The sequence below is a fragment of the Anomaloglossus baeobatrachus genome, chromosome 7 (genome assembly GCF_048569485.1).
Source record: "Anomaloglossus baeobatrachus isolate aAnoBae1 chromosome 7, aAnoBae1.hap1, whole genome shotgun sequence".
NCBI classification, from domain to species: Eukaryota; Metazoa; Chordata; class Amphibia; order Anura; family Aromobatidae; genus Anomaloglossus; species Anomaloglossus baeobatrachus.
The window spans coordinates 11,951,487-11,966,764 of record NC_134359.1 but is presented as its reverse complement, the minus strand read 5'-3'; the positions used below and the strand labels follow the sequence as shown (position 1 = coordinate 11,966,764).

Here is a 15,278-nt window from a genome sequence, read left to right as displayed (position 1 = left end):
CGGAAGGGTCAACGCTGCGACATTTGTGTACATGGCCCCCGCAGTCACCCACAAGAACAGATTACCTCCGATGACGGCCGGACCGCTCCTCATTTCATTAGTCAGAGGCTCCCGGTCATCTGTCTTCCCAAAGGGATCTGGAGAAACAAAATGAATCTAGTGAATGACCGCAGCCTACGAGGCCTCAGACGTCCGGTCTTCATGGATAGAACACCGTCACGTGCCCATTGGTGTCTATGGGGTTGGTCTCATTTCCATTTTTGATTCACATAATGGATGGAAGTCACCCATACAAGTCTATGGATCTGTGAAAATCCCAGGTAACACGTGGACGGCACCGGTGTGCAGCAGTTACCGTGTCATGGATAGGAGAAGCTATTTCTAACGTTAAGCTCTTTGCGTCTGCAGCCGGCGGCTTACCTGAGGAGGCGTAGGTGGTGGTGATTGTACTCAGGTCGCTCTCTGAGATGGATCCACAGCTACATTCTGTTAGAGATCCAGTGACTGTGACTGGGGCCAAACTGGGATGTCGGAGTGCTGCTTTAAGCGGTGCCACTTGGTTGTACTGGACAGAAGACAGACATCCAACAAAGCCAATGGAGTTTGTGCTGGAGATTTCTGGATCCAGTCCTGGACTATCTGTAGACCAAATAACACGGCATAGATGTCAGTAATAACGACAGATTCCCCTCGATCCACTCATATCTGAATGTAGACTCTCAGCATGGAGACCCCCACCCGGCCCCCACACTCCTTCTGATGGATTAGCCTCATTTCCACTGCTCTCTACTGAAATTCTGATGTATTTAAAGTTATTGTGACATTTTTTAACATAAAAAAAATATAATAACAAGCAAAGAATAATAGAGAAAGAGATCCCAAGACCAGAGAACAAGAAAGAGATCCCCGAGACCAGAGAACAAGAAAAAGATCCCCGAGACCAGAGAACAAGAAAGAGGTCACCGAGACCAGAGAACAAGAGAGATCCCCGAGACCAGAAAACAAGAAAGAGATCCACGAGACCAGAGAACAAGAAAAAGATACCCGAGACCAGAAAACAAGCAAGAGATCCACGAGACCAGAGAACAAGAAAAAGATACCCGAGACCAGAAAACAAGAAAGAGATCCACGAGACCAGAGAACAAGAAAAAGATACCCGAGACCAGAAAACAAAAAAGAGATCCACGAGACCAGAGAACAAGAAAAAGATACCCGAGACCAGAGAACAAGAAAGAGGTCACCGAGACCAGAGCACAAGAGATCCCTGAGACCAGAAAACAAGAAAGAGATCCCCGAGACCAGAGAGCAAACAAGAGATCCCCAAGACCAGAAAACAAGCTGAAGATCCCTGAGCCAAGAGGATAAGCAAGAGATCCTTAAGCCCAGAGAAAAAGCAAGAGATCTCTGAGCCTAGAGAACAAGAAAGATCCTCAAGCCCAGAGAACAAGAAAGAGATCCTGAGCCCAGAAAACAAGAAAGAGATGCCTGAGACCAGAGAACAAGATAAAGATCCCCGAGCCCAGAAACAAGCAAGAGATCCCCGAGCCCAGAAACAAGCAAGAGATCCCCAAGCCCAGAGAACAAACAAGAGATCCCGGAGACCAGAAAACAAGCTGAAGATCCCTGAGCCAAGAGGACAAGCAAGAGATCCACAAGCCCAGAGAACAAGCAAGAGAATCTCTGAGCCTAGAGAACAAGAAAGAGATCCCTGAACCCAGAGAATAAGGGAGAGATCCTGAGCCCAGAGATCAAGGGAGAGATCCCTGAAACCAGAAAACAAGCAAGAGATCCCGAGCCCAGAGAACAAGCAAGAGATCCCGAGCCCAGAGAACAAACAAGAGATCCTGAGCCCAGAGAACAAGCAAGAGATCCCGAGCCCAGAGAACAAGCAAGAGATCCTGAGCCCAGAGAACAAGCAAGAGATCCCGAGCCCAGAGAACAAGCAAGAGATCCCGAGCCCAGAGAACAAACAAGAGATCCCGAGCCCAGAGAACAAGCAAGAGATCCCGAGCCCAGAGAACAAGCAAGAGATCCCGAGCCCAGAGAACAAACAAGAGATCCCGAGCCCAGAGAACAAGCAAGAGATCCCGAGCCCAGAGAACAAACAAGAGATCCCCGAGTCCTTAGAACAATCAAGAGATCCCAAGCCCAGAGAACAAGCAAGAAATCCAAGGGACTTGTGTGAAAATCTGAAGATTGAGGTAAAATTTAGGCAGAAATAAGGAAAATTCTGAAGGGTTGACAAACGTTCAGGCACCGCGAGCAGTGGCATAGCAGGATGTTACAGAAGTAAAGAATGATAAATAGTAAAATGGTGAAATGTGTGCGGCGAGGACGTCCCATAAGATGCTGCTAATTTAGAGTTATTTATCTTTTCTCTTGCAAACGTCCCATTCAGATGGCAGAAAATCTGTATTGTGAGCGGTAAAACAGACTTCGGAGAATAAAATGTCGCTTCTCATTTACCCACAATGTCCATGAGAACCAATTACAAGACTGTAATATATTATTTAGGTGCACGATACAGAGAGCAGCAAATTAGGTGAAGACGTCAGAAATAAGAGCATTAATCCCAGGGCAGATCCCGACCCCGGTCCTGCAGGATAAAACACGATATCGTCTGCAAAGAAAAATACAAATAATTGCCACAAAGTCTCACCTGGAACCTTCCCCATCGTCAGAGACTTAATGGCTCGGAAGTAGACGTCTGACGAGAAGTTTTGCTTTTGCGTCATTGTCTGATCAATCTACAATAAAAAATAACATTGTTTGTGCAATGACTTCACTTTCTCCTTGTTTATACAGCTTTATTTCATCTCCAGGCTTTATACATTATTGCACTTATACTCTTAGTTTTTGTTTAACTTTTCCAGTTTTATTTTTTTGTTGTTTATTACTTTTTTCTTTTTAATTTTCCCTTCGCTATTTTAGGTGAATGTTTTTGTAACTCAGATGTTTTCTGCAATTTTATTAAATTATGACATTTTAAAAAATTGCTTAAATTTTACTCAAAAATAGCCCCTGGAGAAAATACTTGTGCGGCAGAAATTTGTATTGAAGTATCAGAGTTGTGGGCGATATTTTACTATGTATTTTATTTGATTTGAATCTGCTGTATTAAAAAAATAAAGAGAAAAGAGAACATTAAAGAGCTTTGAGTTTTTTTGCAAAATGTAAGAATGTGTGAATAATTTTCAATAATGTGGTGCAATAAACAGCAGCGAGCAAAAGATAAAGAAGAAAAGGGATTTAAAAAAAAAAAAAAAAGCACATGAATTTTATTCTTTAATTTATTCTTCCATCACATGTTTTGCAGGGTATAATCTGCAGTTCTGCCATTTACACCTACTGTATAAACTACAGACAATCGCATCTTTTCAAATTGAAATTTGCCAGGTTTGATGAATTTTTCCTTTACATTCTCTTTGCAGCAGATAATTGCCCTTTAAAGACGCGTCTAACCCTCTGTGGTCTCATACGACTGTATCCAGCTCCTCTCTTTACAGCAAACACAGCCCAAGTAATATCACAATGACTTCACCATCTAATATATAAAGCTGAGTGTATGTCAGTGTATGTATATATGTATGTGTATGTGTGTATGTCCGCTAAAGGAATCCGCACCGTCGCATTTACAATCACAAAATTTTGCACAGACGCCTCATGTGACTCAGGGAACGTCATACACTATGTTTTGATGGGAAAATGTAACCCCGCGCTTTACAGTTACTCTCCAAAAAACCTGACTCCATTAAACTGAATGGACGTGGGAGCTACAGTCTATTAATAGCAACGGTCAGTGGTTGCTATAAGAACAAAATAAACTGTTAGTATAAAAAGCTTATGTGTGAGGTAATAAGATGTCAGTGGAGAGATGGATAGAGACACAGATGGTGAGACAGACAGACGGGGAAAGAGACAGCCCGGGAAAGAGACAGCCGGGCAAAGAGACAGCCGGGCAAAGAGACAGCCGGGCAAAGAGACAGACGAGCAAAGAGACAGACGGGCAAAGAGACAGCCGGGCAAAGAGACAGACGAGCAAAGAGACAGACGAGCAAAGAGACAGACGAGCAAAGAGACAGACGGGGAAAGAGACAGACGGGCAAAGAGACAGACGGGCAAAGAGACAGACGGGCAAAGAGACAGCCGGGCAAAGAGACAGCCGGGCAAAGAGACAGACGGGCAAAGAGACAGACGGGCAAAGAGACAGATGGGCAAAGAGACACACCTGGAATGAGACAGACCTGGAAAGAGACAGACCTGGAAAGAGACAGACCTGGAAAGAGACAGACGGGCAAAGAGACAGACGGGCAAAGAGACAGACGGGCAAAGAGACAGACGGGCAAAGAGACAGACGGGCAAAGAGACAGACGGGCAAAGAGACAGACGGGCAAAGAGACAGACAGGCAAAGATACTGACAGAGAGACACAAACAGAGAAAGTGACAGACAGAGACAGACAAAGACAGACGGGAAAAGAGACAGACAGAGAGACACAGACAGAGGCAGAGAGAGACAGAGACAAAGAGAGAAACAGAGAGAGACAGACAGAGACAGTGACAGAGAGATAGACAGAGAGAGACAGACAGAGACAGAGAGAGACAGAGACAAAGAGAGAAACAGAGAGAGACAGACAGAGAGTGACAGAGAGATAGACAGAGAGAGACAGACAGAGACAGTAACAGAGAGATAGACAGAGAGATGGATAGAGAGAGAAACAGAGAGATAGACAGACAGAGACAGTAACAGAGAGATAGACAGACAGAGACAGTGACAGAGAGATAGACAGAGAGAGACAGAGAGATGGATAGAGAGAGAAAGACAGAGATAGACAGAGAGACGGACAGACAGAGAGAGACAAAGACATAGACAGAGACATAAAGATAGACAGAGACAGACAGAGAGGGAGTAAGACAGAGAGAGACAGACACAGAGACAGACAGGAAGAGAGACTGAAAAAGAGACAGAGACAGACAGGGAGAAAGATGGATAGAGAGAGACACAGACAGAGAGAAACAGAGAGAAAGAGAGAGACAGACAGAGAGGGAGAGAGACAGAGAGCGACAGAGAGAGACAGACTGCTAGACAGTCATAGAGACAAACAGAGAGACAGACAGACAGAGAGGGAGAGTGGGAGAGACATAGAGAGACAGTTACTATCCCGAGTAACACCGGGTACTACAGCTAGTAGAAATATATACAGAATATATAAATATATATATACATATATATATATATATATATATATATATATATATATATATGTATAACATTTAATAACAGTGCACTGACAGAATTTTCAGATTTTTTTTAGGAAAAATATCCAAAACTTTTCCTTCTTAGTCCTTTGTCATCTGGAAACCGTTCTGTGCAGAGCCCTGACTCAAACCGGTGGTGTCACTGTCAGAGGTAACATCATCCTGCTGTGACTGAGACAAGTGATGTGACAAATGTTCCCTACAAATACACTTTCCAAAATCAAATCAGGCCAAATGTGAGCTGTGCCTGACAGTACTACTGCCCGGAGGGCTGATGCCAGACGTGGTGCCTCTGTTATTGAGTCTCTCAGGCATTGTGTGGCTTTTCTTATACCCTCTGTGGTCTTTAACTCTAGCTTTTACCATGGAATTGGAACAGTATAATTAATGTTTGACAATCATTTCTAGCCAAATTATTCAACCCTTGCTAAAAAGCTAGGTATGTAGGTCAACAAAATGTGGCAGCGGCTGCACTATCGGCCGAAGTAGACTAGTAAAAACAAACCTGCACACTTAAGGTCTACTTATTTTTTCTCTATGTAATAAAAAAACTTCAACTCTCTTTATAAATATGACAAAATAAGAAAATCTAGGTAGTCACATGTCCAAAAAGCCATCATCTGCAACAGGGACTGTAGTTAAACAGAGGTGAAAAAAATATTGTTTGTGACACACATTTTGTAAGGCAGACGTCACAGATAAATGTCTGGATTTTGGAGAATTTTCTTTTGTATTTTTAAATATTAATTATTCCTCTCTTTATAAGAAGGATTGTGCAAGAAACGCAGAAACGCACCACAGTCTCTACAGACAAGAAAGCACACTGTCTCCGACTGCCACTGAGATCAGATTTTCTGTATGTAAAGCTATTGTGCTGTCTTGCTTCTGCTTTCTACAGCATTAAGAAAGAAATGTGTAATTCTAGTATAAGGTGTTTGAGTTTCGTTATAACTGTGTCCGGCACTGTAATAACTCACTTCAGGAGTAACATTGTGCAGATTAACAGAACAGGGCACACGGCGGAGAAACAATGCAAAAGTGTGAGACGCCGGAGGAATAATCACTGTGCAGAATAATACGATTATATAAAATTGTGAGAAGGTCAAATATTCTGATATTTATTTGCCAACAGCGCAGATAATTTGCCTTTCTAGCAAAATTCCTTTGATTTTAAGCAGAAGGGTGCGACGTCTGCGGAGCTAGCGGCACAAAAGGGAATGTTTCCTATAATCAAGAGTCTCCCCATGTTATTGGGACGGCGACATCTGTGAGCGGAGACTGCACCTGGATGGTTAATCCCCGTCCTTCTCTGCTGATCGTCACATTGTGAAGTCTTCGATTGTTCAGTCTCTCAGAATCCAACGTGAAAGAATAAGATCCTTCTCTGCTGAACTTGTATTTGACTCGTAAACTTCCTGGAAAACAAAAGAAAGTGATTGAAGACCTAGGAAAATAAATCTAATACTGTACATACATAGCAAATATACCAGCAGAATAGTGAGTGCAGCTCTGGAGTATGATACAGGAGGTAACTCAGGATCAGTAATGTAATGTATGTACACAGTGACTGCACCAGCAGAATAGTGAGTGCAGCTCTGGAGGATAATACAGGAGGTAACTCAGGACCAGTAATGTAATGTATGTACACAGTGACTGCACCAGCAGAATAGTGAGTGCAGCTCTGGAGTATAATACAGGAGGTAACTCAGGACCAGTAATGTAATGTATGTACACAGTGACTGCACCAGCAGAATAGTAAGTGCAGCTCTGGAGTATAATACAGGAGGTAACTCAGGATCAGTAATGTAATGTATGTACGCAGTGACTGCACCAGCAGAATAGTAAGTGCAGCTCTGGAGTATAATACAGGAGGTAACTCAGGATCAGTAATGTAATGTATGTACGCAGTGACTGCACCAGCAGAATAGTGAGTGCAGCTCTGGAGTATAATACAGGAGGTGACTCAGGATCAGTAATGTAATGTATGTACACAGTGACTGCACCAGCAGAATAGTGAGTGCAGCTCTGGAGTATAATACAGGATATAACTCAGGATCAGTAATGTAATGTATGTACACAGTGACTGCATCAGCAGAATAGTGAGTGCAGCTCTGGAGTATAATACAGGAGGTGACTCAGGATCAGTAATGTAATGTATGTACACAGTGACTCCACCAGCAGAATAGTGAGTGCAGCTCTGGAGTATAATACAGGAGGTAACTCAGGATCAGTAATGTAATGTATGTACACAGTGACTGCATCAGCAGAATAGTGAGTGCAGCTCTGGAGTATAATACAGGAGGTGACTCAGGATCAGTAATGTAATGTATGTACACAGTGACTCCACCAGCAGAATAGTGAGTGCAGCTGTTGAGAATAACGCAGTTGTAATTCAGGATTTGTACCTGATGGCGGTGACTTATTTTCTGTTTGTGGCGTGTATATGAATAATATTGCGGATCCTTTCTATGTTTGCGGTGATCTTCTGTGTATGATGACTTGGTTACGTTGTATCTTTTGCCCCAGTCACCTCAGTAGTTACATTCACAATTATAATCATTTCTGTTCAGGGCTTCACTTTATAAAAGCTCAGACAATTCCTAAACCTTATTTATAAAGTGACGTTTGTTATTTGTATACATTTTCTGTATGAAGCTCTGGACGTCGCTGGCTTCTTGTTACATATTAGTAGGAACCAATCTGCAGTCTGGGCGATCACAGCAGAGGCGGAAGAGGCGGTCCTGGGGTTTAGGCTATGTGCGCACGCTGCGGTTTTACGGCGTTTTTTCCGCGGGTGCGGTATTCTGTCAGAGGGTGCAGATGCGCACATAGCCTTATGCTGCACAGGGTGACGTCTGATTGCACTTTCTTTGATATTTTACCTCCCTATTTGCTATACTGGGAGCTGCTCTCCTCCTCGGTGATCGACGCTTATTTTTATGAGGTTTAAAAATAGAAATTGTCACTTTCAGATATTTGTTAAAATATAAAATAAAACTCATTATTTTTATTTATTAATTTCCTTTTCTCATCAGAATCTTTAGAAGAAATAAAAAAGGAGGAAAATGTTTTATATTCTGAGATTTATTGTAGATTGGATTTTTGGATGTGATTTACATTTTCGGGTCGTATTTCCCAATAATTACATGTCTGCTGGTGATTTACGCTCTGTGGAGATTTGCATGTGTGACGATCCATCATGCTGGATCATAGTAAATCCGTAATGTAATTATCCAGTTCCAGTATCGCGGTATTCACAGTATTCGCGGTATTCGCTCCCCTCCTTATTGTTGCACAGTTAAATCACCGCTTGTCTCATTTCTTTCCGCAGCCTGCAGAGGTGCATCCAAAGACTCCCCAAAAATTATTTATGTTTTGGGTTATTTTTGAGATTTTTTTGGTTCTTTAATTATTTTACATCAGAGCCAGTCATATTTATTTTTTTTGCGCTCACATATCAGGATTACACATTTATGAATCAGTGAACAAAGAATATTTTGTAGCAATCAGCAACTTGTGATCCGGTATTACGCAGAGCACTGAGCCTGCAGGAGACACCACGGGGCACGTCTCCAGGCTTCTGGTGCAATCCATGGACAGACCATATGGTTAATGCTGCATGTTTGCCACAGACGTCCAAAAATTATCCCTTTTTTAGGGAGACGAAACAGGTGTGCTGCTTTGAAATTTAAGAAGTGAAAAAATATCCTTTTTTGTGCGATCCACAACAGGGTTTTTGCTCTCAAAGTGACACACCAGCCTAATTTATAGGATTTTCATTCAGTAGCAAAATTAGGAGAGAGGGGTATTAGACCGCCCTCCTTGTTTACAGGGTGCGATGAATACAACAAAGGCAATTATCAGGGAGCTGTAACGGCAGCAAATCTCAGATCATTCCACAGACACACTGACTCTGCAAGTCCTATCAATTGAACCGTTGGATTGATATTCACAGACTGATACGATCACTTCCATTATCAATATTCTTTAGCATTGCAGTAGTACACCACAGATTTAGGTCCCTTTTGTCCCTATGTATAATAAGCTGTGCACTCTGACCTCTTATCTCAAGGCTATAAAATACCAAACTGGCCGCTGCCTTCCCGCCATCAGCTTTTATACTGGCCATGATAGTCTCTCCTGGTTGGCTGCACTACACCATGTGATGTGATAGCTGCATTATGGAGAAGCCCTTGCGGCTGACATGGGCCTGCTCTTGGCTGATGCAATCTTCACCATGTGTGAAATGTCGCTGGGCATTTCTCTTTCTGTGATCCGCATTAATTGAATTGCAAATTGTTTCAATTCACCAAATTTTGCGAATTCAACTTAAAGTTAATTCACAGCAGATTAATTGGCTCCTTCCTTCTCATTAGTCCCCAGTATCTCATGTCACCATCTGCACATGATCATATCCAATGTCTAAGAAGAGGTCACTTATCAGTTTCCATCTTTCAGGCGTTAAATAAAAATCCCCTCCCCCACACTCCTCCTCCCCACAGTATGATATTCTACATTATTGATCACTTTGCTCCGGGTGCTTTGCAGCTCCCATTAGTAATGTGGATATTCTATTCAGCAATGTTTCAGGTGGCTGGATATTGACTAGACTTTTCTTTATAGAGGTACTCAGCACCTGATCACGGCACCGTAACATTACAGGCAGCACGGCACCGTAACATTACAGGCAGGACGGCACCATAACATTACAGGCAAGACGGCACCGTAACATTACAGGCAGGACGGCACCATAACATTACAGGCAGGACGGCACCATAACATTACAGGCAGGACGGCACCGTAACATTACAGGCAGGACGGCACCGTAACATTACAGGCAGGACGGCACCATAACATTACAGGCAGGACGGCACCGTAACATTACAGGCAGGACGGCACCATAACATTACAGGCAGGACGGCACCGTAACATTACAGGCAGGACAGCACCGTAACATTACAGGCAGGACAGCACCATCACATTACAGGCAGGACGGCACCGTAACATTACAGGCAGGACGGCACCGTAACATTACAGGCAGGACGGCACCGTAACATTACAGGCAGGACGGCACCATAACATTACAGGCAGGACGGCACCATAACATTACAGGCAGGACGGCACCATAACATTACAGGCAGGACGGCACCATAACATTACAGGCAGGACGGCACCATAACATTACAGGCAGGACGGCACCGTAACATTACAGGCAGGACGGCACCGTAACATTACAGGCAGGACGGCACCGTAACATTACAGGCAGGACGGCACCATAACATTACAGGCAGGACGGCACCATAACATTACAGGCAGGACGGCACCGTAACATTACAGGCAGGACGGCACCGTAACATTACAGGCAGGACGGCACCGTAACATTACAGGCAGGACAGCACCGTAACATTACAGGCAGGACGGCACCAAAACATTACAGGCCGGACGGCACCAAAACATTACAGGCAGGACGGCCTCGTAATATTACAGGCAGGACGGCACCGTAACATTACAGGCAGGACAGCACCGTAACATTACAGGCAGAACGGCACTGTAACATTACAGGCAGGACGGCACCGTAACATTACAGGCAGGACAGCACCGTAACATTACAGGCAGGACGGCACCATAACATTACAGGCAGGATGGCCTCATAACATTACAGGCAGGACGGCACCATAACATTACAGGCAGGACGGCACCGTAACATTACAGGCAGGACAGCACCGTAACATTACAGGCAGGACGGCACCATAACATTACAGGCAGGACGGCACCGTAACATTACAGGCAGGACGGCACCATAACATTACAGGCAGGACGGCACCGTAACATTACAGGCAGGACAGCACCGTAACATTACAGGCAGGACAGCACCATCACATTACAGGCAGGACGGCACCGTAACATTACAGGCAGGACGGCACCGTAACATTACAGGCAGGACGGCACCATAACATTACAGGCAGGACGGCACCATAACATTACAGGCAGGACGGCACCATAACATTACAGGCAGGACGGCACCATAACATTACAGGCAGGACGGCACCATAACATTACAGGCAGGACGGCACCATAACATTACAGGCAGGACGGCACCGTAACATTACAGGCAGGACGGCACCATAACATTACAGGCAGGACGGCACCGTAACATTACAGGCAGGACGGCACCGTAACATTACAGGCAGGACGGCCTCATAACATTACAGGCAGGACGGCACCGTAACATTACAGGCAGGACGGCACCGTAACAATACAGGCAGGACGGCACCGTAACATTACAGGCAGGACGGCACCATAACATTACAGGCAGGACGGCACCATAACATTACAGGCAGGACGGCACCGTACCATTACAGGCAGGACGGCACCATAACATTACAGGCAGGACGGCACCGTGACATTACAGGCAGGACGGCACCGTTACATTATAGGCAGGACGGCACCGTTACATTACAGGCAGGACGGCACCATAACATTACAGGCAGGACGGCACCGTAACATTACAGGCAGGACGGCACCGTAACATTACAGGCAGGACGGCACCATAACATTACAGGCAGGACGGCACCGTAACATTACAGGCAGGACAGCACCGTAACATTACAGGCAGGACAGCACCATCACATTACAGGCAGGACGGCACCGTAACATTACAGGCAGGACGGCACCGTAACATTACAGGCAGGACGGCACCGTAACATTACAGGCAGGACGGCACCATAACATTACAGGCAGGACGGCACCATAACATTACAGGCAGGACGGCACCATAACATTACAGGCAGGACGGCACCATAACATTACAGGCAGGACGGCACCATAACATTACAGGCAGGACGGCACCGTAACATTACAGGCAGGACGGCACCGTAACATTACAGGCAGGACGGCACCATAACATTACAGGCAGGACGGCCTCGTAACATTACAGGCAGGACGGCACCGTAACATTACAGGCAGGACAGCACCGTAACATTACAGGCACAACGGCACCGTAACATTACAGGCAGGACGGCACCGTAACATTACAGGCAGAACGGCACCGTAACATTACAGGCAGGACAGCACCATAACATTACAGGCAGGACGGCCTCATAACATTACAGGCAGGACGGCACCATAACATTACAGGCAGGACGGCACCGTAACATTACAGGCAGGACAGCACCGTAACATTACAGGCAGGACGGCACCATAACATTACAGGCAGGACGGCCTCATAAAATTACAGGCAGGACGGCCTCATAACAATACAGGCAGGACGGCACCGTAACATTACAGGCAGGACGGCACCATAACATTACAGGCAGGACGGCACCATAACATTACAGGCAGGACGGCCTCATAACATTACAGGCAGGACGGCACCGTAACATTACAGGCAGGACGGCACCGTAACATTACAGGCAGGACGGCCTCATAACATTACAGGCAGGATGGCACCATAACATTACAGGCAGGACGGCACCGTAACATTACAGGCAGGACGGCACCATAACATTACAGGCAGGACGGCCTCATAACATTACAGGCAGGACGGTCCCATAACATTACAGGCAGGACGGTACCGTAACATTACAGGCAGGACGGCACCATAACATTACAGACAGGACGGCACCATACCATTACAGGCAGGACAGCACCGTAACATTACAGGCAGGACAGCACCATAACATTACAGGCAGGAAGACACCGTAACATTACAGGCAGGACGGCACCATAACATTACAGGCAGGACGGCACCGTAACATTACAGGCAGGATAGCACCGTTACATATCAGGCAGGAAGGCACCGTAACATTACAGGCAGGACAGAACCATAACATTACAGGCAGGACAGCACCGTAACATTACAGGCAGGACGGCACCATAACATTACAGGCCGGACGGCCTCATAACATTACAGGCAGGACGGCACCATAACATTACAGGCAGGACGGCACCGTAACATTACAGGCAGGACGGCACCATAACATTACAGGCAGGACGGCCTCATAACAATACAGGCAGGACGGCACCATAACATTACAGGCAGGACGGCACCGTAACATTACAGGCAGGACGGCACCATAACATTACAGGCAGGACGGCCTCATAACATTACAGGCAGGACGGCACCATAACATTACAGGCAGGACGGCACCGTAACATTACAGGCAGGACGGCACCATAACATTACAGGCAGGACGGCCTCATGACATTACAGGCAGGACGGTCCCATAACATTACAGGCAGGACGGTACCGTAACATTACAGGCAGGACGGCACCATAACATTACAGACAGGACGGCACCATACCATTACAGGCAGGACAGCACCGTAACATTACAGGCAGGACAGCACCATAACATTACAGGCAGGAAGACACCGTAACATTACAGGCAGGACGGCACCATAACATTACAGGCAGGACGGCACCGTAACATTACAGGCAGGATAGCACCGTTACATATCAGGCAGGAGGGCACCGTAACATTACAGGCAGGACAGAACCATAACATTACAGGCAGGACAGCACCGTAACATTACAGGCAGGACGGCACCGTAACATTACAGGCAGGACGGCACCGTAACATTACAGGCAGGACGGCACAGTGACCTTACAGGCAGGACGGCACCGTAACATTACAGGCAGGACAGCACCGTAACATTACAGGCAGGATGGCACCGTGACATTACAGGCATGACGGCCTCATAACATTACAGGCAGGACGGCACCATTACATTACAGGCAGGACGGCACCATAACATTACAGGCAGGGCGACACCGTAACATTACAGGCAGGACAGCACCGTAACATTACAGGCAGGATAACACCATAACATTACAGGCAGGACGGCACCGTAACATTACAGGCAGGACGGCACCGTAACATTACAGGCAGGATAACACCGTTACATTTCAGGCAGGACGTCCTCATAACATTACAGGCAGTACGGCACCGTAACATTACAGGCAGGACGGCACGGTAACATTATACGAAGGACGGCACCATAACATTACAGGCAGGACGGCACCATAACATTACAGGCAGGACGGCACCGTAACATTACAGGTAGGACGGCACCATAACATTACAGGTAGGACGGCACCATAACATTACAGGCAGGACGGCACCATAACATTACAGGCAGGACGGCACCATAACATTACAGGCAGGACGGCACCATAACATTACAGGCAGGACGGCACCGTAACATTACAGGTAGGAGGGCACCGTAACATTACAGGTAGGACGGCACCGTAACATTACAGGCAGGACGGCACCATAACATTACAGGCAGGACGGCACCGTAACATTACAGGCAGGACGGCACCATAACATTACAGGTAGGACGGCACCGTAACATTACAGGCAGGACGGCACCATAACATTACAGGCAGGAGGGCACCGTAACATTACAGGCAGGAGGGCACCGTAACATTACAGGCAGGAGGGCACCGTTACATTACAGGTAGGATGGCCGCAACTTTACAGGCAGGACAGCACCATAACATTACAGGCAGGACGGCACCGTAACATTACAGGCAGGACGGCACCATAACATTACAGGCAGGAGGGCACCGTTACATTACAGGTAGGACGGCACCATAACATTACAGGCAGGACGGCACCGTAACATTACAGGCAGGACGGCACCGTAACATTACAGGCAGGAGGGCACCATAACATTACAGGCAGGACAGCACCGTAACATTACAGGCAGGACGGCACCGTAACATTACAGGCAGGACAGCACCATAACATTACAGGCAGGACAGCACCGTAACATTACAGGCAGGAGGGCACCATAACATTACAGGCAGGAGGGCACCGTAACATTACAGGCAGGACGGCACCATAACATTACAGGCAGGACGGCACCGTAACATTACAGGCAGGACGGCACCATAACATTACAGGCAGGACAGCACCATAACATTACAGGCAGGACAGCACCATAACATTACAGGCAGGACGGCACCATAACATTACAGGCAGGACAGCACCATAACATTACAGGCAGGGCAGCA

At 46.2% G+C, this 15,278-nt stretch overlaps 1 protein-coding gene across 1 annotated transcript in view; it reads right to left on the bottom strand.

Moving 5' to 3' along the window:
- CNTNAP5 (contactin associated protein family member 5) overlaps positions 1-15,278 on the bottom strand; it is a 356,337-nt gene that overhangs the window by 11,856 nt on the left and 329,203 nt on the right. The window contains exons 20-23 of the mRNA XM_075317029.1: positions 6,542-6,672; positions 2,660-2,747; positions 421-639; positions 66-137 (exon numbers count right to left, since the gene is read on the bottom strand). Of these exons, the coding sequence (XP_075173144.1) occupies positions 66-137; positions 421-639; positions 2,660-2,747; positions 6,542-6,672 (510 nt within the window). The remainder of the gene's footprint in view (positions 1-65; positions 138-420; positions 640-2,659; positions 2,748-6,541; positions 6,673-15,278) is intronic.